Source organism: Amphiura filiformis, chromosome 4 (assembly GCF_039555335.1).
Source record: "Amphiura filiformis chromosome 4, Afil_fr2py, whole genome shotgun sequence".
Taxonomy (NCBI): domain Eukaryota; kingdom Metazoa; phylum Echinodermata; class Ophiuroidea; order Amphilepidida; family Amphiuridae; genus Amphiura; species Amphiura filiformis.
This window is the reverse complement of record NC_092631.1, coordinates 45,287,886-45,313,885: the sequence shown is the minus strand read 5'-3', so window position 1 is coordinate 45,313,885 and position 26,000 is coordinate 45,287,886. Positions and strand designations below refer to the sequence as shown.

Here is a 26,000-nt window from a genome sequence, read left to right as displayed (position 1 = left end):
ATGAAAATAGGCTCTATAGTCCAAATTTAAAAAAGGGTTCTATAGTCCGAATATGGAACTAGGTTCTATAGTCCGAATTTAAAAAAAGGTTCTATAGTCCGAAATTGCAAAAGGGTTCTATAGTCCGAAAAGGATACCGTGTTCTTTAGTCCGAATTGGTAAACAGGTTCTATAGTCCGAATTTTATTTTCATCATTTGTTTCAGTGTCAAATCATCATTCATTTATTCATTCTTGATTTCGTTCGATATTTTTTTATAGCTCTTTCTTAAAAAAATCCCTTTCTCATTTTTGTTTGTTCTATATTCAAATTTCTTTATTATATTCTTTCTTTCTTCTCCTTGTTCTTTCTTATTGTTCATTATTTTGTTCATTATCTTTGTATTCATTGTTTTTCATTTGGACTTCCTTTTCGTCTTTATTCAGTTGTTTCATTTGTTCTTTCATTTATTTTCTTTCATTGTGTCTTTCCTTCTTTTGTTCTGTTTTTTTTGTGTGTGTGTGTTTCCTTTATATTTTCGTTCCATTCATTATTTTTCTTTTCGTTTCTGATGGTGTAAAAATATGTCAACATTTTTGGAGCAAATATCGTATTTTTAGCATCTTTGTTTACAGTAAGTTGGGGATATCAGGCGCGAACGCAGGATTTGCTTTTGATGACGGGGGGAGGGGGGGCAAAAGTAGCGTCATCCCGTTTACCATAAACTCTGCTATTATCTAGCTAGAGGGCGCAGTAAATGTTAATGTTATAAAAAAAATTCGGACTATAGAGCCTTTTTACTGATTCGGACTAAAGAACACGGTATCCGTTTCGGACTATAGAACCCTTTTGCAATTTCGGACTATAGAACCCTTTTTAAATTCGGACTATAGAGCCTATTTTCATATTCGGACTAGAGAACCGTTTTTAAATTCGGATTAAAGAACCTCTTTTAATATTCGGATTAGGGAACCTTTTTAAAATTCGGACTATAGAACCTTCGAGATAAAGAACCGTCGGAATAAAGAACCTCTTTTAAATTTTTTCGGACTAGAGAACCTCTTTTAAAATTCGGACTAGCGAATGCTATGAACACATGTTCGGACTAGCGAACCTTCGGACAAAAGAACCTTCGGATTATAGAAGCGTCGGATTATAGAGCAGTCCCCTCGTGTTGTGCCCTTGAGTAAGGCACTTTATCTCGATTACTCCTCTCCATCCAGGTGTGAAATGGGGAGCTGTTATGAATACTGTCCATTGAGCGCCGCACAAAGGTATGAGCATGCCTTGGGCATTGTATGGCAGCTGACATATTCTATCAATGGCGGAATAAATGTAAAGCGCTTTGGTACATGTTCACATGTTAAAGGCGCTGTATAAATACCAACATTTATTTTTATTAACATTTATTTCTTCGCTGTAGAAGTGACGTAATAAATCGGATGAATACAATTTTGATTATATCTCCCTGCACTACAAGCAGATTGTATTCATCACCAGTGTATGTCTGCAATCATAGATTGAATACAATACCGCTCTTTTCCAAGATACTATTGTTAAAGGTGCGAGTGATCAGCATGATATTGTTCGATGAATAGGTACCGCGTGAACGTTGTAGTGAAGGGCGGTAGGGCCTATAGTCAAAAATTATTCATCTATTGTTATATCCTTCATTAATATATTCTCGTTCGTTAATTGGTTAAACGTGTATCATGTGACCAAAAATAGTTTTGCTATTCTGCAAAGCAGTCAAAAAGCAGATTGATGAGGGAACGAGGTACTATTCAAAGTACTATCTCCCCGGGAAATAGTTTTACTATCTCCCTCTGAGCGCGTATGACCTCATACCCGCGTCGCAGTTCCTAGTGGTCCGTGCAACTCGCCACATACGCGGGATATCACAGTCGGTTCTGGGGTATTAATGTGTCGCAAGTCATGTTGTCTTACGAAGCAGTCACAAGCAGCACAGAAGTGCAGCTAAAATACAGCGGTTTCATGCCATAATCTGAGTTACATCAGGATTACTATCTTAATATTGATGGCAAAATACTGACAGAGAACATGGTTACTCGTTTCACGGTGGTATTGTAGAGGTTACAACATTTTCATGGTAAGCTTTAGCCACTCAACTGTGTGCGTGTTTTGTGCATGTTGGCCTACGTGCATTCAATCAAAACAAAGCGAGGCCAGCCTAGCCTTGACTAGGCCTAGCCTAGATTTATACCGAGGCCTATGACTATGATAAAGGCCTTGCGTTTCTAATATTTTAACCAATTAATGAACAAAGAATATATTAATGAAGGATATAAAACAAATATTTACTGCTCTAAATTCGGGATCTGGTGGAATCTATTGGTGCCCTTGGGTGGCCTCTGGCGGCCTCGCGATAATAGTAGGCTCACGGTCTCCAGTTCACCTCGGGGACAATAGATTCCACCAGATCCCTCATGAGCAGTAAATATTTGTATACTATCTGATTATTACGTCACATCTACAGCAAATAGTACGCCATTGCTGAGAAGCGTTTGGTATTTTGACGATGAGGTAGTGACGCTTTTCCCAACGCAAAAAAGGCGCCCTACACCATTGGCTAAAGACCCTCGCTATCGCTTTTCGATGTAGTATAAATTTCGCTTTGGGTGTTATGATTGCAGAGAAGATCCGTTCCTGTTTTAATCCCCTGATTTTTGGTTTCTAAACAAAAGAGAAACTAATCTCAGAGCTTGTTATCTAATACAAAAATAACGCAACCTTTGTTTGTTTTGTTACATAAAGGCCGATTCCAGAGAGATTGCCCATGTCTCATCTAAATACTCCATCACAATACAGCCATTCTCCAGCAACCTCACATCGCAGTTTTCCAGATTCAGTCGACTACCGCCCAAGGGATCCATACAATGATCCCTTCGATCCCAGTAGATTCCAGCCACAGCCACAGTCAACACCAACAACTCAATACCAGCAACCTAGCCATCCGCCTAGCCAACAATCACATAACTCAAATCCTATAAAGGAACTGGATAATGTTGTAGGAGATTTCTCACGTAACTACTCGACAGCTCATGGACTTCCAAATATTTATAACGCAACCACAATACTTGGACGAATAGTTTGGAGTTTGATATTTTTAGGGGCTCTTTGTGTGTGTGGATGGCAGTTTTATTCACTTATTACCAATTTTCTAGAGTATAACGTATCAACTGAGGTAGGAATAATGCATCGAAAACAAATTTAAATAATTTCATGTTTATTGTCAAAATAAACAAACCTTTCGGTATAACTATCTCAATTTTGTCAAATTATCATAGATATTGCTCTTGAAAAGTAAGCCCCATTACATTACTAACTGAAACTGTTGTTTGTACTTTCACTTCACACAATTTGAGTTCCCTGAGATTTTCTCCATGTCACTGAGGTGGTATTAACCACATGAACAGGTTGTTGTAATAGCCCTAGATAGTACATGACGCAGATGAGACGATGAGTTACCTCAGAGAAAGTTGTGCAGTCATGTACAAGGAGTAGCTCAAAAGTGACCTTCGCCTGAGGAATTAGATCATCAAATGTTGACAGTCTCATAAAAAACAGAGTATAGCGTATTACATCATTTATACACATACACTGATTAAGGCTACATGCTCTTTTTGGTTGAAATTTTTGGCGGGAAATAATCCCGCCAAAACAGTAAAGTAATCTTTTCCCACAACTAAATATCATAGTCAGGAAATTAATGATGCATCTGGTAGCTTAGATCATAACTTTCATTATACTTAGTTGCAATTATCCTAGAAAATTCTTGATTTGTTTTTACAGAGTCTTGAATTGTCGATGTTTTTGATCAAAAAACATCACTCGGTGTATTTTGAAACTCGAGGCATTAACTCTTCTCAAATTAGCCCCAAATCATAATTTATTATATGCACGTGTAGCAAACACCAATGGGAATAATTGGACGTTGTTTGCGGAGCCTAAATTTGGTTTGATTTTATTTCACAATAATTCTAAGGTGAGAATTTTGACCTGACATTTCCTTTTTGGATTTCAAATTTAAATTCATTGATATGTGATATTTTGAATAAATAAAGAGTACGCTTAGCTTTCTGCAACACTTCCCGGTATCATTAAGCATCTGCTGATAACCAACATTTTAGCTGAAAACAGTCCCTTCCTATCATTTTTGAACAAAATATGGTTCAAAAGTGCGTACACTACGCGTATGAACTAGCACAGCGAGGTAATGAACAGAGCTATTTACGGTGGGGTATCTATTGTAAGCTATTAGGGTAGGCCTATAGTATATCTTCCCGCAAGTGACAAGATGTGTCAAGCAGGGCGGTATAGTCAAACGCTATTGTCTGGATCATTGAGTATCGATTGCGCACGTATACATGCAGCACGGATGTGTGTGGTCCTCCCCAGGTTTTGACATAAATTACAAATGACGTCGTGAATGACCCAGCGTTTTCATTTTATTATTACTAAATTAATCGTCGTTTATCACGAGTGCTAAGAGTCGTACCAGTTCAATTCATCAAAATTAATTTGTATTAAATGAAAAACAAACAGACAAGTAGAGTCATATGTCTTTATATGACCGTATTCCTACCAAACTCTGATTTTCAATACACTAGAAACGTGTTGATATGTATATCTTTGAAAATCGCCGAATGTTAACCACAGTCACCGTGGCACAGAATAGGCATCTTTAGCATTCATAGTGCAATTGGCAGTGGTTCGAACCCCGGTGAAAATTTTAGTATTTTTTATTCTTTTTACTAATGCGCTGTGCCGTTTTTCAAACACGCCCCTGAATGAAACTCATGGGCAAGTACCCTTAAATGAATGCGATATTACCATCAACTGGCTATTACATACATGACCATGGGCCACCAAAATGCCGCCATTGAGGTGTCTATCTATCTTCTCATAGGCAATAACGTCAGGGTTGTGCAATAATTATGAGCCACACTCCCAATCTTACCTTACAATATGACAATTCTATTTTATATTTTGCTTTTTCAACAGCTTTCCATAGTGTCCGACTCATCCCTGCCTTTTCCCGCAGTGACAGTGTGCAATGCAAACAAAGTTCGACGATCAGCTATTTTATTTTCCAAACATCGTGAAGTATTATTCATCGACGACCAACAGCCGTTACCGTATTATGGTGAGTGTAGTTGTTTAAGTTGATAGTTTGAGAATTTAATTTTTGCATAAAATAATTAATTTTTCTTGAACTGTATTATTAGACCACGGTCCAAAAATTTAAACCATGCACCCTTGTGGGCATTTTTTGGAGACAATGCTTTTTGGAATCCTTACACATAGAGGTATACCAGGATCTGCTTGTCTGGTAAATTATCGATTCCGGTGAAGGCATGCCTAAAAGGCATGTAGAGACATAGTTCTGGTGTCTATGCCCATGTTTTCAGGAACAAAGAATTCATATTTAATGTTATTTTGATGACGTGACCCTTTATTCAAAACCAAGATGGCCGCCAAAATAGCAACTAAAATGATACAAATGACAAAGCTAACAGAAGCTAAAATCTGTAAAGTGTATGTCAGTTTATAATTTAGTTGTTTGTTAGTTTCTGTACTTTTTTTTCAGCCCCATGTATAGAGGGTGACTTTGCATGTAATAATGGCGAACTTTGCATCAAAACTTACCTACTTTGTGATGGCATTGATCACTGTAGAGATGGAAGTGACGAACAGCAATGTGTCTATGGTGAGTAATTTTGTGGTAAAATAAAAGTCAGGTCTAGACACGGCTAGTTCGCGTCTGCGTCCTGGTACTTGGTAACAGCAGAATACTTTGGTAGTAATACTGGCCAACACTTCCTCCTGGAGTTACTTAGCTCTTAGTTAGTGCTCGGTGGTTGATACGGACAAGTATATAATATGCAAGAAGTTTTATGGTCTGATTACATGAATACGAATTATGTTTTAAAAAAATCAAGCTTTATGCTGTATGCCTTATGGTTATATACATATCAAATGCAACCCCGGCCCCTGTATATTCGGGGATGGCCGGGTCGTGGGCCGGGGATTTTGGGTTTTAAAGTTCAAACACCGGGCTAACAACCGGCCAAAACGCGGACCCCCGGACGTAATTCTTGAGCAATACCCGGCGGGGGATGTCGGGGGGGCGAATGTCCAATAAAAGCCGATGCAAACCCCGGGTACATGCTCATGACGCACGATAAAATAAAATAATAGCGTCTTGGCAACAAATCGTCACTATGTTTTGAAACTTAATGAAATATTGATATAATGATGATAAAAAACTGACATGAAGTTTTGTTTGTCACTTTTAATATGTAAACAATAAGGTGACTGTGGTTCAGAACAATTTCGATGCGAGATGGGCGGACCTGATGGTTATTGTATAGCTCAAGCTCTAGTTTGTGACCGTTCCCATGATTGCTATTACGGTTATGATGAATTTGATTGCGGTAAGTGTGCAATTATTGTTACATCAATTTGGACCAAGGACTACTAAACCAAATGAGGGTATAGACTCTTTCGCCATCCTTTAGTGAAATATAATTATTGGGATTATGCAGTGTTCTTTTAGATATTGTTGTCCTAAATCATGTAAACAGTCGTTATGAAGTTGACAATATTTTACAATAAAAGACAGCGATGTTCCTCCCTTTATACTTGCCCATAAATATAGTTGCTTCAATGCTACTTTGCATTGAATCTCCTCTTGTACCACAAAAGACAAATTGCAGATCTATAATGGCTTCATAGTTGAGCAAACGGTAATTCTTTGTCAATGTCACCAGACTTTCTTCGAATGAGGAATATAAATCTAACCTTCAATATACATTAATGGAATTAGCAAAAATCTTGCACATTCTTACAAATACACAATTTTCTGAATTCCACACAATTCATTTAAATTAATAGAGTGCAAACCGTCTGAATGGAAATGTCGTCAACTTGGTGGGTGTATTCTACGATCCGACCGATGCGATGGCTCTCAGGATTGTTTGGATATTAGTGACGAAGAAGGTTGTCGTAAGTAAAGCGTGTACTGATCAATAAGCCCAATCGCCATTGTAACTTCCGGTTTTTGGTGGCAGTTTTGGGACACTTTGACCTCTGACATATCGGGGAAATTGCTGTAATTATTATTAATTAATTTATTATTGTCATAATGTTGTCATTAAATATATCTAAATAATTATTTATTAAATGATAATTTTTTTGGGTTTGTTTTCATTCTTGCAAAACATTTTAGATTATATTTTGTACGCACAAAAAACAATTTTTCTGAATTTTCCCAATAGGTCAGAGGGCAAAGTGTCACAAAACTGCAAAAACTGTCCCACAATGCATTGCAAACTTCCAATGCCGATTTGGCTTTTTCTAGGTAGTATTATAGCTACATTAAAACATGAAAAAGTGTGTTTAAAATGGTAAGAATGATTGCGTGTTCACCAGTTATTATCAAGTTACCGAAAATGTTGATTTTCTTCCACAAAATGAGCAAATCACAAGACAGTATTGCCATTGAGTTTTTGCCTGATTGACATGATATAATGCTGCTAGTAGGCAATGTAGTTGGAATGTTATATACATAATTAAGTGCCAAAAATAATTGTTATATGTATATTAATCATTTTCTTTCTTGGCACAGCCGAAGCTGATGACTGTAGCGATGGATTCCTTTGCACTTATTCGGAGGAATGTATTCACAAATCCTTGGTATGTGACAAATATAATGACTGTAATGACGGCTCTGATGAAACAGATGCTTCGTGCATGGCAGCCCAAGACTATGAAACTATTGATGTCGGTAAGAAACACACTTCAAGGCAGGGCTTCAGCGAGATAAATGTAGTAGGCCTACTTGTTAAAGTTATGAATGTTACCATAAATTCGATATGGTGAAAAGTTGATCATTTTCAAATTTATTTGTTCTAATTTAATATCCAATCTTAAAGGGGAATGGTCCGATTTTATCACATGCTGTTCACTCACTTAGGTTGAATGCCCTTGACCCTATTCTTTTCCTGTGGAGTTAAATGCGGTAGTTACAACTCGAGAGCAAGCGTGTGATTCTCAAGGGCACATATCATATTGTGTGATTAATACAAGAGTTTACACAAATTACACACATTTCGGCCAATATAATCCAAACAAAACATCTTTCAGCCCAAATATTTGACAATGTTGCATTCTTGTAAAGGTCGTCGTACTTAGACTAAAATGTGCCCCTCTATTTAAGACCAAGCACAGTTTTTTATATGCCATAATATATTTTATCCTTGTAAGGTACATCAATATGTAATGAAGGCGATTCATACTTCAACTGTGGCAATGGCACCTACTATCCCGAATCGTATGTATGCGACAAGCACAGTGTTTTTATATGCCATAATATATTTTATCCTTGTAAGGTATATCAATATGTAATGAAGGCGATTCATACTTCAACTGTGGCAATGGCACCTGCTACCCCGAATCGTATGTATGCGACGGTGACGCAGATTGCTGGAACGCAGCGGATGAATCAGCAGAAGAATGTGGAGGTATGAACTCTTACCAAAATATGCTCCCAATCATGTTTAATAAGGCTAAGTAAAAAAACAACAATTATGTATATCGTCCGAACTTCAAAAATATCAATGAGGGAGGTCCTTATTATTTGTTATTATGGTTTTTTTACCATTCATTTCTGTGTAAAATTGCAGTTGTAAAGTGTTTGTCAACTGCAAATAGGGAGGCCCCTAATATTTTGTTATTTCCCAAAAGCCACCCTAAGCTTCTTAAACTTAAAAACTCATTTTGTCTTTTGTCAAAGTAAGGGATCAAAGAAGAAAAATACCAAAAATATTTGAATATCTCAAAAAAGCGCTGAGGGTGGGGACGATATAAATTTTATTTATTTTATTTGGCCTAATCAGTCCAGGAGAGTGCCAAAGGTATGAAACTTAGTATAGCATAATAATGCTTACACTGAGCTATCATTATTGCCTCCACGGTTGGACTAGGAAACCCATAAGGTATGCACATGTATTCAGTAAATGTGCCCTATCCTTTACTGTGGGACATATCTTTCTGGTTAGTTTAATGTTAATGGATATGGTTAATATTCTTAAACTTTATTCTAATTCATTGCCCTTTGTGATGATCCTATAATTACTAATACGATGTCTCTCTGATAGAATGTGATGCGTACAAGAAAAGATACCTCAATGTGCCCGTAAAAAAAAAAAAAAAAAAGACCTTACTTTAATATATTAAAGCAAAGAAAAGATACATTAATTACAAGGTATGTTTACTACTTTTAACGGCCCCCTAAAGTCCATTTTCTTTTATACTTAGCTTTACTTTTACGTTCCATATTTGGCACCGTTCTGGGTGTGGTAATAAATCTATTTGTTATGTAATTGAAAAAATGGTCAACCCAAAACAAGCATGTTTCTTTCATCTGACTTTTCTGGGCTTTTCAGAACTGTGTTCTGATCTAATTTCAAACGGCTTAATAGGAAATTTAAAGGGAGGCGACCCGATATATTTGGAAAATAATAACATAATGTTCCTTTCAAGCATTCATGCAAAAAAGCACGTAAATATTCCTTGTAAATGTGATTACTAATGGAATTACTGACATTGATACAACCTGATACGTCTATGATTTTGTTAATAATGATAACCATGTAATCAAGATATTTTTCTAATTAATACATTGAAATTAGAAGCTCCATATCGGTGCATTTCCGAAGATATCATCAACAAAACTGTTGCCATTAGTCTCGGATGTGGTATATCACAGTCACGCAAAGGCCACACTGTCTAATCATATAATAATATGTTACACATATTTTATCTTTTGTAACCAGTTTCTGCCGCCAGATGCACTGAAAATCAGTTCAGTTGTAGTAATGGTTGGCAATGTATACCCAAGCCTGGAGTCTGCAATATTCGACCAGATTGCGATGATTTTAGTGATGAGATGGAACCATGTGGTGAGTACTTGTTCATTCCTAATTTACTTATGAAGGTAACAAAATATTTCTTCCCTCTTTCTACATAAGAATTTTCGTAGATCGTAAATAGTATACGATATGAATGGTTGTTTATATACCAGTGGCGTAGCATCATAGGGGCACGGGGAGAAAAACGGCTTGTGCCCCCCATCAGACCCGGTGCCCCCTAATCATGGTCGGTGCCCCCCCCCCCCAAAATGTGATGACCCACGCTACGCCACTGTTATGTATACATACTTATATAAAATTTATATTATAAGTTGTGACGAAGTGTGCGTTATCGATATCTTGACACTCGGAATGCTCACTGACCATCCTCCATTGTTATGCATAGTCGTGCTAAAAGTCGATCGATACATGTTGATATAAACACAATTCATAGTTGCACATTTTTGCTTAGAAAGTAATTTTCTCGGTCAAATAGTAATGTCAGATAAAACCACAGTGCTTGGATCCTCTTGTTAAAATTAGGCAGGAAATGGTGTCTTTCACGGTAAGATTTTTGATTTTCTCAGACCTGAACTTCGCCCATGAGCTCTTTTTGGAGGGTTTAACAAATGCACTACGATCAAATAGGTTGATGACAGCATTTGATTGAATGGACAGCACTGCGCCATGATTTCGGTAAAGGACACCTGTTCAAATCCTTTGTTTGGGGCCAATCGATACAAGCTAGCAGGGCCTCTATTAGATCGGTGCATTGCCTAATTAAATGACTGAGTGAGCATTCTATAACAATAGCCAGCGTGTTACTAGTCTTCTGCGTCTGAGAAAGGTTTTTTAACACAAGTCTTCACATACATAAATGACAGCTAGTGAACAAATTTCACTGACCATCCAGGATTTGAACCTGGGACCTTCGGAGATTAGCCTTCTGAGTGTTTAAGCTTAGGTTCAGCAAGTCATACCTTGATATTTAAGACACAATGTAGGCATATCGTAGTGGTTAGTTAATCACACTTCTCATTTTCTATCGTTTTACGTCACAGAATGCATTGTAACTGAAGGTCGCATTGTAGATTTGACAACCATCGTTCAAACTGTGAGTTGTTCCAGTGGGAAGCAGTCTATCGTAAGCAACAACGAAATGCAAACAGGTGGAGTATATTACATAATGTGAAGCGATCAATCAAAATCAGTCGGAACTCGGAGATATTAAATTTTCAGTTTCTTACAGGATAGTAAAAAACATTTACAAAGCTGTGCATTTTCCAGAAAACCCCATTGAAATTGAACAACCAGTTCCAAAGATATCAGCAATTAAAAGAGTTTCCAAAACAAGAGGAAACAAAAGGAAATGTTTCTTTTGTTTGGCTATATCTCAAAATCAATATTTCCGCGTTCCGACTGATTTTGCTTGATCACATCACATATATACTTTTTTAAATAGATGCATTCGTTTCTCGAAAAATTGAGTTGGTATGATTTTTTGGCTTGTTGTTGAATATACTCACAGAACTAAAGAGAACATTTTATTTAAAACATTTAAAATCAATTTTGCAAAGTAAACAATCATTAAATTTCAAAATTGACATAAAAAATTGCAAAATAACTTCTGTCTTTACCTTCAACATATTCAGTATTGGATTTTTTCTGATCATTTATGTTTATAATCTTGTATCTTTTTTTGAACTTTTCTTGTACTTGTATGTCCATGTATGTATTGTCATGTTAGATCGCATGGTTTCATTTAATACAGGAAAGTTTGTTCAATGCTCGAGTGGCGAAGAAGGATATAAAGTATCACCAGCCACCTTGTATGAGTGTGATGGGAATATGGACTGTTTTGATCCTGATACTGGTTTTCCGGAGACCTGTCTGGATTGTAAGTTACCAAAGCTATCATGTCAATTTGAACTGAATCATCTTTCTGTAGATTCGTGGCAATATTAGTTTTTTATTCTATACTCAAAGTTAATCATGTTAAGGAAAACACAATAGCTATACATTGAGCAAGATATGTGTTCATACGATGATCTTGGTCTCTTTTTGTTTGCCTTATTTGGAACTAATACCTACTATTTTAATACTTAAAAAGTAATTATGTATTAAATTTCACCAATATTTTGTAACTGCAGTATTCACCGAGTGTTACATACGTGAAGATGGGTCGGACTATAAAGGGAAGGTCTCCAAAACACGAGATGATACTCCTTGTGTTAAATGGACGTCTCTGCCAAACAGCTTTGGTTTCACCGAGGATACATATCCACTCCTGGGGCGGCATTCATTTTGCAGAAACCCAGGTGGTGAAAGAAACAAACCTTGGTGTTTTAAAGAAGGAGCAGTAGGAATAGATGATTGGATGTATTGTAATGTTCAAGAAAAACAGGACACGTGTTTTTCAGGTAATCAAATATAATGTCTGCACAAGAAGTAACGCAGCTGTTATAAATAGGCCTATAGCTTCAAAACTTATAGTTGTTTTCATAGTATTTTAACATAAAAGGACGGATGATTTATTTACATTTATTTACATTTTGATACCCTATTTGTCCAATTTTGTCCAATATTAACAACACAGCATTGTTTTGAAAGAAACATATCCGAATTTAAAGGTTGCATTTATTTGTATTGATTTGAAGTCAGCGCGAAGATAATGGAGGGTTATACGTGCCATAATGCTTGTATAATAACCATTGATCACTGTAAACTACAACTTTTTAATTCGGGTACTTTACTTTAAAAGCACTACTGTGTTGTTGATTTTGAACAACATTTGACATTATGGGGTATCAAAATGCGCGTAAATAAATCATCCTTCTTTCTTTGTTTAAATGTTGTGAAAACAATTATCAATTCCGAATCTATAGGCGTATTTATAACAGCTGCATTACTTTTTGTGCAGACTTTAGATTTACTTCAATCAATCTATCTATCTATCGATCGATCGATCAATCAATAAATCAATCGATCAATCAATCAATCTGCTTCAAAATCATATCAAAATACAAAATCTTAAGTCTATACAATAAAGGCACAGTGATATTGGGGAGATGATAGAGAGGCAATACAAGAATTTTTTCGAAATAAGGCACTTTTTGCATGAGAAATTATAACTACTGGAATTATGTGCAATGTACATTAATCTTATAACATGTATTAACTTCCCTCTGTTTTAAATAGTTGACGAACAAACATTACAGCTTTCTGATGGCGGAAGCTCTTCTGAAGGACGGGTTGAAATCCTTATCGATGGCGAATACGCTTCTATAAATGACGCTAACTGGACTATGGAAGATGGTAATGCTGTATGCCGCCATCTTGGCTTTCGATCATCTACCGCGGTCTATTCTGACGCTACCCATTTTGGCTCAGGATCAGGACAAGTGTACTTATCACATATTGATTGTTCGGGTGAGGAAGACAACTTGTTTGATTGTATCTTAGTAGGAAGAGAGGGACAAGGAGACCATAGTATGGATGTTGGCGTGTCTTGTACTGGGATACTGGATGATGGCGCAGGACAAGGAGGAGGAGGAGGAGGTGGAGGAGGAGGAGGAGGAGGAGGAGGAGGTGGTGGAGGAGGAGGAGGTGCCCCGGCAACAGGCCGACGACGAAGACGTGCTACATCAGAAGAACACGCTGATACAAGACACACTAAATCAGATGTAGAAAGCAGCAATAAGATTGAAGAAAGAAAGACAAGAAGCATGAAAAGCGACATAAAATCAGAGAGCGCACCAACGACAAGAAACGGTAAAGAGAGACGATCGGCACAATATGAAATTGGTGAGTAGTGGGTGGGTGAATAGGAGTGCGCTTAACAATGGCGCTATTGCACCAGAGAAGAAGTGTTTTCTCCCCTTCTCCATTTTTACAAAGACAAACATGAGGCCTATATTGTTTGTGTTATAATACTTGTCTAAATGTCTGGCTTTTTTAAAAGCATTGGCTAGTTGTGTCGGTTAAAATATTATATTATACCAAAATGATTATAAAGGACAAATTGTTTTCAAAACTCACCCAGTCCACTTTGAGAAAATCACCGACATAAATTAAGTGAGATTTGCACTTCCAGTGCAACGCGATTTCAGGGCATGGCGACTGAGTGAGTTTGAAAAAGTAAGGCCGATTCACTTGACCTGCGATAAGGGGACCTGAGTGAGTTTTGGATTAAAGATATGGGATAGATTACATGTCAATTTTCCCTATAATTGAGTGTTATATACCAGGTTTGATTTTGACTAAAAGTGGATTGATTGCATTTTGAAAACACCCACTCTGAAATTAGAGGCAAGCGAAACAACCATGCCTAAAAAACTATCATCAGTTAAGGGCTCGGTCACCCACCTTTGCACAGTATTTATTTTTGTGGGACCTGAGAGCACATCAGGCACATTAAATTGCATTCTGAATACAGAGAATGTCCATTTGATGTCAAATAATTTTGATTTCTTGAAATTCCCGATATTTACTTAAGGTGTATGTGGCTGGGAGGAAAAGCCGACCATCATATGAAATTTTGGCCTTTCGTATTGAAGATATACACGAAGTTTCCCAAAATACCTAATAATTTGTACGTCTTTCGGTGGGTTACGGAGCCTTAAATGCGTCTGACGAACACTGAATTAATTCTTGCTAAAGACTTACGCCAAACCCATTAGTCTAACCATATCCCCAATTCTCTTTAATTGAATGAATATACCCAGCATGTGCTGCATGTCCAAAGACGGTATTTCTTTTCTTACATGTTTTCTATAGCTACAAAGAAACAAAGAAAAAATAATTAACAAATTTAATGGTCTTGTTATACTTAGATCACTTGGTTGGGAAACGGCGGATGAGACGTACAGTATCTGTTTATGGTAAGAATAACATAGCAAACACCAGTACTAACTAACAACTAATTCACAAACCTTTCTTTTATAAAGTGAAATTTTAAGTACGAATTTTATTCAACGAAGAAAAAATCTACCATAATTTATACTCTGGCAAAGATTCGATAGCGAATGAATTACAATGAAAATTAGATTTAGGTAAGAATAGTAATTATCTATTTACCTTCATAAACAAGTTGGATGTAGATGTAGAGCGAATGATATGTCTATATACCATATTTTTTAGACATTACCGAACCAGAAGAATTAGGCGAGTTTTTCACTTGTGCCCAGAATGATAATAAGAAGATCCCGTGGTATCAGACGTGTAATAATTACCCAGACTGTAACGACGGTAGTGATGAGTCCATTTGTGGGCTTAAAGAAAAATGTAAGTATAAAACAAACAAACAAACACCTCAGCACCTCAACAAACAAAGAAACAACAGAATGCACAAAAATTGACGTATTGGATGCAATACAACACAGTGACCGGGAAAACAGATGTATCGATCCCCTCAACTGCTCAACCATTTTCACCTCGCTTCGCTCGCCAAAGTTGGAGCCACATAATTTTCCCCTGAATTTTATTAACATTTCTCCTGACTATCCAATTAAACATGTTAAATACCATTGAATAATACATGGAGCAGTTGTAATGTAAACTTCACGTGCAAGGCAAAGATTGATTATATATTATTCACCAAATTACTTCAGCGGTGTCCGTCTGCTCTGTCTGATTATCGCGTAAAAAGAACTAAAGACTGCACAAAAAGTAACGCAGCTGTTATAAATACGCCCATCTTCAGAGCTATTAATTGTATTCACAAAGTTTTGACATAGAACGAAGGATGGTGCATTTACGCGCATTTTGATACCCCATTTGTCCAATGTCGTTCAATATTAACAACTCAGTAGTGCTGTTAAAGAAAAATACCCGAATTTAAAAGTTGCAGTTTACAGGTCAATGGTTATTATGCAAGCATCGTAGCACGTAAAGCCCGCCATTATCTTCGTGCTGACTTCAAACACAGAACCTGGAATTCCAGGATCTGTGCTTCAAATTAATAAGCTGCAATATAAATAGCTGCAACCTTTTAAATTCGGGTATTTCTCTTTCAAAACACCGCTGTGTGGTTAATATTGATCGAAATTGGACAAATGGGGTATAAGAATTCGCCTAGATACACCATCCTTCGTTTTATGTCTAAATATTGTGAATACAAACAAAAGTTCTGAAGCTATAAGGGTATTTGCAACGTTTGCGTTACTTTTACTTTTTTGTGCAGTCTTTAGGTCACGCGATGCTACGCAGCCGGACCAGCGAATGAGGTGCCGATGTGGTGATGACGTGATTCAATTAGCCAATCAGAATCCGTATACGATATAAACTGCGCCAAATTGTCAGACCACTGAAGTAATCTGCTGAAAACTATAGTTATTAAAATAAAACCAACTAAAATCATGCAAAAGTGCAGGATCGTAACTGACAAGTCAACAAAAATGTAGGTCAAGTCAAACCATTTAGCATAATTTTAAGCTCAAAATAGTTCATTGAAGTCACTGTGTAATTTAACGAGTCGCTGAATATCGCTCAAGTTAGTTCCCTCATTTTACCTCTAGTCACAAGTCATGACTGCAAAGTTAACCCTCAAGCTCGGTTTCGTATTAGGTCATGTTTGTGTTGTCGTCTGTCGACAGTGACAGAATAAATCTCATAGTCAATGTCGAGTTAAAATATAATTTTATGCTTTATGGACTGCTGCTATCCCTAAACAGTAAATATCCAGAAGTGTTGTTACTTTCGGCTTTCTGCACTGCACTTCCTCACCGAATAGCGTGTTTATTTTTGATCATGTAACACATTAATTTGAACCAATTAATGAACATGAATCTATTAATGAAGGATATAATTTTAACTATTACACTTGAATATAATAAATTTTGCCGTTTTCGATATTATAATAATTATCTTTTTTATATTGTCAATCGCTATATTACAGTGTGCCCATTGGGCTATAGACCATGCCGTTTTGAGGCATACTGCATTGCATCAAAGTTTGAATGTGATGGAAGCACGGATTGTAGGAAAGGTTTGGACGAGCAATTTTGTGAAGATATAAGTGAGTTTTGCCCTGTTGTTCCAAATATTCATTTTTTATACTACCTTAAACAATGTTGGCATTGGGACTTTGACCTAATAGGTGTGTGTGGGAGGGAGGGAGGGGGAGGGTTAGCTCCCACTATACGTATGTCCCCTTTTCTTCTATGCTTTTATGGCTTCCAAAATCCAATTTCACCTGGGAATCAACCTCCTCACTCAGGTGACGGTAAAAGGACTTTTTTATAGTAGGGCTATCCTGGAGCTTAGTTTCTTTCTTCTTTCTGCAAACACCCTCTAAATGTAAAAGAGTGAATTTCCACTCTTTCAAGGAGTTGAACGAAAGACAACCAGTTTTTGAGTGGAAAACACTCGAAAATTAAAGAAAGTACATTTTCTTTAGGTAATATTCACTCTTTTGAGAGTATACAGACTACTTTTTTCAATCCTTTTAGAGTGAATTTTTCCATTCTTTATGGGGTTGTCTTCCATTTCACTCTTTTTTTCCACTCTTTCCACTCGGTGTACATTTAGAGAGCATAATTGAGTCCCATTATGGTTGCATAAAATAAACACGCATCTCGGGACAGCGTCAAGTTATGTAAATCGAGAGTTGAAAGCCAGAAAGCCTCAACTCACAATCACCTGCTCCCACAAAATGATGAGCACAAAGTCGCCAAGGCACTATAGAAGAAACAGTCCATAAATCATGACAAAATTCAATAGAAAACAAATGAAAATGTGGAAGAAATATTGATATCTGAAGACCAAAGCAAGGAGCCAACTGTATGCTCATTTTGTGAGAGCTGGTCATAGTGAGTTTAGTGAGCTTTCTGGCTCTGAACCCTCGACATGATTAATTAATATTATTTAGCAAGGGGACGAAGTGCGTCCTCATTTGATGATGACCGCCACAATTAACGGGAACAACCCATTAGTCCGAAATGAGTTGAAGTTATGATTTAGAACATTATAGGTTATGATTAGGGTAATGAGGGTTAGGGATAGGGTTAGTAGGGTCAAAGTTAGGATAAGAAGCAGGGTTATGTTTAGGGTCAAGGATCAGGATTATGATTTAGAATAGGATTAGGCTTTAGGGCTTAATGTTATCGGACTAATGATTCTTTGGACTATTGACCCAATTCACGCCATTATTGGTATACACATGCTAACTTGTCATTGCGACTACATCGCAATCCCACAGCATGTGTTTAACATATTAAAATTTGGTGATGTTTTTTTTTCCTCGCAAAAACGGTTCCAAAGCTAACTGATACACATTATTGTCACAAAAACATAAACAATTTTTATTTTCGATATTAAAATCCAGGTTGCCCCGAGGACTATTGGAAATGCACATCGTCACCACTATGTATTCCTCAATATGCGGTGTGCGACACAATACCAGACTGCAAAGACGAGGAAGATGAAAACAACTGCACTAACAGTAATCAGTGTACTTCGATTACCGTAAAACCCCGTCTACAAGCATATATAGTGTTTTTTATGAGAGCTAAATTAATTCGAAGCAAGCGTAAATATACCAATACAATAGATTGGTCTTAAAATAATACTTGTTTGCTTGGATCCGTAATTTATTTGTTCAAACTCCATAATGGTGCCTGGACTAATGTAGCTTTCATCAGTATCACTCTATATGCTTGTAGACGGGGTTTTACGGTATATCTATAAATGCGCTTTTATAAATGCACACGTGACCCATGGGCACGACATACCAAGACCAGCAAGCGTGACCAAATCCTCATGCATTGACTACTATGCAGAAAGGGAATAGGAACTCAGTAGATAAATATCATCGAATTTAAGTATTAATTCAATTCCAAAATTATTACACATTTTGCAATTCCGAATTTGTAACATGTTATCAAAAACAACATTTTGAAAGTATTTGAAACGTTTACAAAAAAAAGTTGAACAAAATAGAAAATTTTGACACACAGCAGTCTCATGTTGTTCCGCCTTTGCATTCAAATGTATTATTATGACCACTCGCTATTAGAAGGTCACTTCGAGACTTACTGTCTATAAGCTGTTATGGCAGCGCGGAGGTGGTCACGTGCGCGTTCATAAAAGCGCATTTATATATATAACCGAAGTACACTGGTAATATGCAAATTCTTTAAGATTCTAAAAGCCTTACGAACCTTACAAAACATTTAAATACAAACAAATGAAATGAATAAATGAATGAACGAATTTCATTTATATGGCGCACTCGACTCCACAAGTTGGAAAAACTAGGCCAAAAAGCTTTCTGTCCTTTCCAGACTGACCCCCCCCCCAAAAAAAGTCATTATAGCCTGACCTTTCGTGCTACCCTCCATATATAAAACATTGCTTAAAATGGTATAGAATAGAATATATTTTAGCCTTGCACCGTTGTCGCCCTTAACATAATTTTAAACAAAATGATGTGATATGAAGGATTAGGCTATACATTAGCAACATATATTACTTGCTCTTGTTTCAATATGGTGGGAACAAATCACAGTTATCAGATACTTGATTGGAAGAAATCGATTCTTTAAACTGGTTTTTCTTTTATAAAGGCCATGTTCCAATAGATGTTTATGTAATTACTAACTGAAGATCCAGTAATAAGTGACTTATGTCCGACCGTGTGGACACGACTTAAATCTTACAGAAGTTTCTGCAGTACGTGATCCTTTTGCCAACAAAGGTTGGATTGAGCAGTACCTACATCTCATCCCTACTGGCGAAAAGGCTAACCACATCAAAAATTTCCCTGCATTTTACCAGAGAAGATCGCTTGAAAGGTAAATGTATAATAATGCAGCCCAGTATTTCTTTGTTCTTATGTATTATTAATAAGTAATAAACTGAGCTCAAAAAGGAACTTTTTTTTACATTTGTGAAGAAAATTTTTTACAACTTGTGAATCACAAGATCATATGTTAAAATACTGTCAATCAAAATGAACCAAAATTACACACAGGATTACTTTAATACTCTACTCAAAACACATGTCAGTAACCAAGCAGTTGTCCAACTGACACAACAGCAAAATGCACTGTCATGGGACAGCTTCCTGGACTTCCTCCACTTTCACAGCCCAACATTTGGCACCCAGCTCAAAAAATCTGTGAGAATGCACACAAGATCCTTGCACAGATGATAAAACGGTGCTGCTTTCTGCTTTTCATACACTTTTTTTCATGAAACAGAGCTGGGCTGTGAATGTGGTCCAGGAAGCTGTTCCATGTCAGTGCATTTTGCTGTTGTGTCAGTTGGATAACTGCTTGGTTACTGACATGCGTTAAGAGTAGAGTATTGAAGTAAACCTGTGTGTAATTTTGGTAGAATTTGATGGACAGGATTTCAAGATATGACCTTGTGAAAAATTATAAGTTTCTTTTTGAGCTCAGTTTATATACGGAGGTTATCGTCAGTTAGGAAACCCGTTACTTAGAAGGCACACTATTCAGAAAAGCAGCTAGGCCTACCCAGCAAACAGAAAACGTTTTACAGAAAACGTTTATATGTCGGGTTATATAAAGGGTATAAAAACGTTTTAATACCATTCAAAAAACATTGTTGAACACTTGATGCAAAACTTCCTAAACATAATGTTAATTAAGTGTTGATAAAATATTTTACAATATTATTTTAAACGCGTTTTCATGACCATTATATAACCCGACATTTAAATGTTATGAAAACGTTTATTCAAAAACAAATAAACCATAATTCAGAAGACCCACTGGTCGGCCTAACAACAGAATCTAGTCTAAAATTGAAGACTGAATTAAAACTAGACTTAGCTGTGGTCTAACCCACGAACACAGCCGTGTTATAACCCCTAATGACCTTTGACCCCAAAATATATGAAACGCCCATAGATATTGGCTAATGTCAATGCATGGGTGCACGTGGCACCACTTTGCTATGTTACTTGTGGCAGAAGGGGCATTTTGAAGGTTTTTCGTCTCAGACCGGAAGTGACCCCTTAATGACATTTGACCCCAAATAAAAAAATACCACATATGAATTGGGTAACCACAATTCATGTGTGAACATACCGTTACTGCCCTATGTTTTTCTTATCAAATAAAAAAAAATTTGAAGGTTTTTCGTTTTATACCGGAAGTGACCCTTTAATGACCTTTGACCTCAAACAAAAAAATACCACATATACATTGGATAGACACAATTCATGTGTGAACATACCGTCACTCTCTTATGTTTTTCTTAGATTATACAATTTTTTGAAGGAATTTGGTTTTATACCGGAAGTGACCCCTTAATGACCTTTGACCTCAAATCTGTGTATGATTCATAGACACTGGGTAATAGCAATGCATGTGTGCAAGTTGCGTCACCGTCCTATGTAATTTGTGGGAGAGTAGCATTTTGAAGGCATTTCGTTTTATACCAGAAGTGACCCCTTAATGACCTTTGACCTTAAACAAAAAAATACCACATATACATTATGTTAACATAATTCATATGTGCACATACCGTCACTTTCCTATGTTTTTCTTAGCTAATAAAAATTTTTGAAAGAATTTGGTTTTATACCGGAAGTGACCCCTTAATGACCTTTGACCTCAAATCTGTGTATGATTTATAGACATTGGATGATAACAATGCATGTGTGCAAGTGGCGTTACTGTCCTACAAAATTTGTGGGAGAAGTAGCATTTTGAGTTGAAATCACGTTTTTGACCCCTGTGACCCCTACTTGACCTTTGACCCCACGAATTTCATGTGACATGTAGGGGCATGGTCATTGATGATTGTGACCAAGTTAGGTCAAAATCGGTGTACGCATGTCAGTGCTAGAGCAAATGTAAAGGTCGACAGAAGAAAGAAAGAAGATCCTGTAAGAAAAAAGACACAGCCGTGACTAACGTCACCGGCTGTGTAAAGAAGAAGATCCTGTAAGAAAAAAGACACAGCCGTGACTGTGTAAAGACTAGTTTGTGTCTGACTTCAGGGAAAAGGCGCAGCGTGATCGGTTGTTGATCACTACGGCATTTTTGATTTGGTTAACAGTACGTCGACCGTAAACTAGTCTTTTTAATTCGGTCTTCAATTATACCCAAATTATATTTTGCAATTACACCGAAATAATTAGAATTAGAACTAGAATTGAAAAGAATAAAACAAGAGGTTTTCTGAATACTGGGTCAATTCCCGCTTCTTTTTGTTAACGTTTCAGGGTCAAAGGTGAAGATCCTCCGGATTGGAAGAGATTCTTCACTTTCAGTCAACAAGCCGATTACAGTGATCTTACAGATGTGCTCAAAATAGGAAGGCGTGAAATTAAAGATTTTGGTCATCAAATACATGATTTAATTCTGGAATGCTATTTTGACGAGCAAGAATGTAATATTACCAGGTATAATTGCCACGTTGCTTCATTTTTGTATTGGAAACATTTACCATCGTTTGAAACATTTTCCTTATATTTATTTACTTATCGTGTCTGAACAAGTTCGGTTTTATTGAGACTCTTGTAATTCTCGTGTTTCACAATACGATGCGCCGCCAGCGGTTGCTTTTGGCAGTCAAAGTTTCGACTCGACTACAGAGTCGACATCCCCGAAAACAGCTCCACGAAGGATTCCCTGTGATCAATAGATAGATCTACTATAATAGTTGCAAATTGTTGTTTTAATGTGCATTCGCATGTAATACCATTATAATGACATTTAAACCCACAATGATGCATGTTCCTGTATTGTATTCGTATTACGCGGGCTTTGGATGTTGACTCATTTTCCCATGATGCACTGCGTATTTTGGCCTAGACCCAGCGACCGCTGGAGGTGCATCGTATTGTGAAATGCGAGAATTACAATGCATTGAATTTAAAGTAATTGGGCTTTACTAGTGACATTATTCCCCTTTACATTAATGTTGTGTGTTTAATACTGTTAGTGTTGAATGGGCTTGCATTTTATTATGTTTTTTCTTCTGTGGTTACACTGCAGAGATTTTACAGCAAGAGAATCAGATGAGTACGGTAATTGTTATACATTTAATTACCACCCTGCTGGAACACCAGTGACGTCCAACCGTAGTGGACCAAAACATGGCAAGTCTAATTTAATTTTTACAGATATATTCTTAACAAGATATTGTGAAAGAATTACGGTAGCGTTAGCCTTGGTATTACAAAACTAACATGACACCGGTTTCTCCTCATGTAGTATTAGAGCTAAATCTCATAAGGGCATTAAGGATTGAGTTCAACACCCATGTATACCAATGTTTAATACCAGGTTTATGATATGTTAGGATAGAAATCACTGCTACGGGGTAATGGACTCGCATTGTAGAAAACGTTTTTCAAAAAAATTGAAAATGCTTCCATCTCTCAGTTCCAACTTTGTAATTCCGCAGCAATATAAATCTTTTGGCAATGACGACACACAAATGACGTTGCTTTCAATATTCACTCGTTGCTCTTCAGAAACAGCTTTCTATTCAGTTCCACTTGACAGACTTTAGAAGCTTTCTGAATTAACATATGACGACGAAGTCCTAAATTAATTCGCTACAACTCCAAGTTGCCTGATTCCAAGAGCTCAGCGCTCACTGTACTACTTAATCAAAGATTTGCCCCCAAAACATGCTTACATTTTTACATATTTATTTATTTATTTATTTATTTATTCGAACATACGCTTTTACATCCGCGGCACACGCCTACCCGACGGTGCGTTCATACAAAACATAGAATAAGCAAAATTAACATGAATACACAAAAAATATACATAAGAAAAACCCTTACTTTAACCATAACAAACATTTAATACACAGCTTAAAAACGCCCGCCATGCTCACATTACCCGCGCTTTAATATTATACCCCCGCTTTTAATATTATACCCCCGATTATACCCCCCTACAGCTCACATTATTCAAATAACCACCCATATTCACGCGCACATACATTCCCTTCCCCACCCCATACGCACCCCATACACGAATAAATCCTCATTCTATCAATAGCTCATTCCATCACCTTCCACACAAGGATTTTCCATACCATAATCCAATACAATGGTCACCATGAGAATTTCCAAGATATAACTGCCTCTTCCACACGCGTCATTGGATCAACTTAAAAAGACAAGATTTTTAAGGGGGTACTACACCCATTGGATTTTTTTTGTGGGTTTTTTGCATTTTGTGAAGAAATGAGAAAAAAAAATGGTCAAAGTGGTATGCAAAATGAAAATCTTCTCGTTCTATTGGTGGCATCGGTATCAATGTAGCTTACATGCTTTTAAAGGTAGAAGCCCGGAAGAGGTACATAGGCCTACATTCACGGAATCGAGTTTCTTTAGAATTTCAGAATTGCTACCGTGAATCCAATTACACACACATGTTAAGCATTTATGACAGACGCTAAAAGTATGAAAATGATTTTTTTGGGAAATTAATTAATTATGCACAGCTTTGAAAACATTCATATGCATCAATTTCATGTTATCAATGAAATTAAACTTATTTTTTCCCCTTCCAGTTGACAATGATATGCAAAATTTGTGTTCGCAAGGAAGCATATTTGTTTCAGGTTTGATAAGGTTGAAATTAAAGAACAGTCAATGCCTTGGTTTTTAGTATTAGGTGATTTTTAGGGCCGTCATCTATGTAAAACACTAACATTGAATATAACGTGAAACGATACGCAAGTACATGCGTTTGGGATAAAAATGTTAATTTGTCGCAACTTATTGCACAAAATCAACTAAAGTGGGAACGTTGACAGTGTATGTTGGAGCATAATTAATATGCTACCTTTTTTACTCACATCGGACACGTCAATCCAGTCCATTTCGCTTGAAACAACCTCTGCCAGTGCATGATATTTCCGAGAAATTAAAGCGTCGCCATTTTAATTGAATTTTGCATTTCGGTGTTGGGCGATACTCGAACAATTACGATACCAGTGGTATCGTAATTGGTATCGGTTACTTTTGACAGATAGCAAAAATAAAATGTAGGCCTACTATTATGAAACGTATTGAAAACAAAAATATTTCAAAATTGAAAACAAATATAAGCAAATATTCTAATCTTTCATTCTCTATTAGCAACTTCAGGTAGCGAATAAATTTGTTGTGGTATAGTGATTTAATTCCAATGGATTGTCCCCGGGATTGTCTATGGGATATACACTCATCGGCATACCATGGCGTGATATTGCGAGTGATAGAGGTGAAGTTTATGATGTTTTTTTTTTTTTCAAATGTTTTTCGCATCCAAATGTATTGGGAACTTTCATAATGATTTCATATTAAAGACCCATTCAGTGATCCCAGCGCAAGTGTAAAAAAGATAAAATTGTTTGAAGGATAAGTCATTCAAATTGTCATTTGGTATTTTTGAAATGACAAATTTGGCAAAAATGAAAAAAACAACAAAACCCAGCAGTACTGACGAAGTTGAAGCCACATTCAAATACACGTAGCTAATTTAGATACTATCAGTATCTAAATTACAGATTCGTGTAAAATGTCTTTCGGCTGAACCACTCGCAGGCTATGTTTAGCACATCTATGACAATGACAAAGGTACCAAAATCTTAATTTTGATGATTTTTACTATCGTCCGGTTGAGCAAATCACTGAATGGGCCTTTAACTAGGCCTATTTTATCATTTTGGAAGAAAAAAAAGGAAAATTAAAAACGATCGTACAAGGCTTTAAAAAGAAAGTTGTAAACTTGTTGCATCTAGTTGATTAAAGTGATGTTTGCTACTGGTTTTATTATCACCTTTGTTGTTTGTGTTTACGATTCGTAATCCCACGAAGAGTAAGTTTTGTTCATTAATGTGGTAGGCCTACAGCAACACGTACCCCGCATCCCCTGAACAAACACATCCTACTCATTTCAGGCGCGGATTCAGGGGGGAGCGCCGACTGGCCCGCTACCCCCCCAAAGGAAAGGCGAGAAGAGAAGAGAAGAGAAGAGAAAGCGGGGAGGAGAAGAGAAAAGGGAGAAAAGGAGGAGAGAAAAGGAAGGTTAATATTGAGTAGACCCATGCTTAATAAAAACCCGCACAGTCGGGTCCATTGGAAGTAGGTCCTATAATAAT

General features: G+C 36.8%; 1 protein-coding gene across 1 annotated transcript in view; it reads left to right on the top strand.

Moving 5' to 3' along the window:
* LOC140150213 (uncharacterized) overlaps positions 1-26,000 on the top strand; it is a 60,453-nt gene that overhangs the window by 19,504 nt on the left and 14,949 nt on the right. Inside the window, exons 3-21 of the mRNA XM_072172219.1 lie at positions 2,755-3,184; positions 5,005-5,146; positions 5,591-5,710; positions 6,315-6,437; positions 6,898-7,008; positions 7,631-7,789; positions 8,394-8,525; positions 9,840-9,965; positions 10,976-11,083; positions 11,686-11,811; positions 12,065-12,334; positions 13,113-13,718; positions 14,747-14,794; positions 15,054-15,197; positions 16,810-16,929; positions 18,238-18,354; positions 19,573-19,705; positions 22,111-22,290; positions 22,886-22,989. Coding sequence (XP_072028320.1) covers positions 2,755-3,184; positions 5,005-5,146; positions 5,591-5,710; positions 6,315-6,437; positions 6,898-7,008; positions 7,631-7,789; positions 8,394-8,525; positions 9,840-9,965; positions 10,976-11,083; positions 11,686-11,811; positions 12,065-12,334; positions 13,113-13,718; positions 14,747-14,794; positions 15,054-15,197; positions 16,810-16,929; positions 18,238-18,354; positions 19,573-19,705; positions 22,111-22,290; positions 22,886-22,989 — 3,299 coding nt within the window. The remainder of the gene's footprint in view (positions 1-2,754; positions 3,185-5,004; positions 5,147-5,590; positions 5,711-6,314; positions 6,438-6,897; positions 7,009-7,630; positions 7,790-8,393; positions 8,526-9,839; positions 9,966-10,975; positions 11,084-11,685; positions 11,812-12,064; positions 12,335-13,112; positions 13,719-14,746; positions 14,795-15,053; positions 15,198-16,809; positions 16,930-18,237; positions 18,355-19,572; positions 19,706-22,110; positions 22,291-22,885; positions 22,990-26,000) is intronic.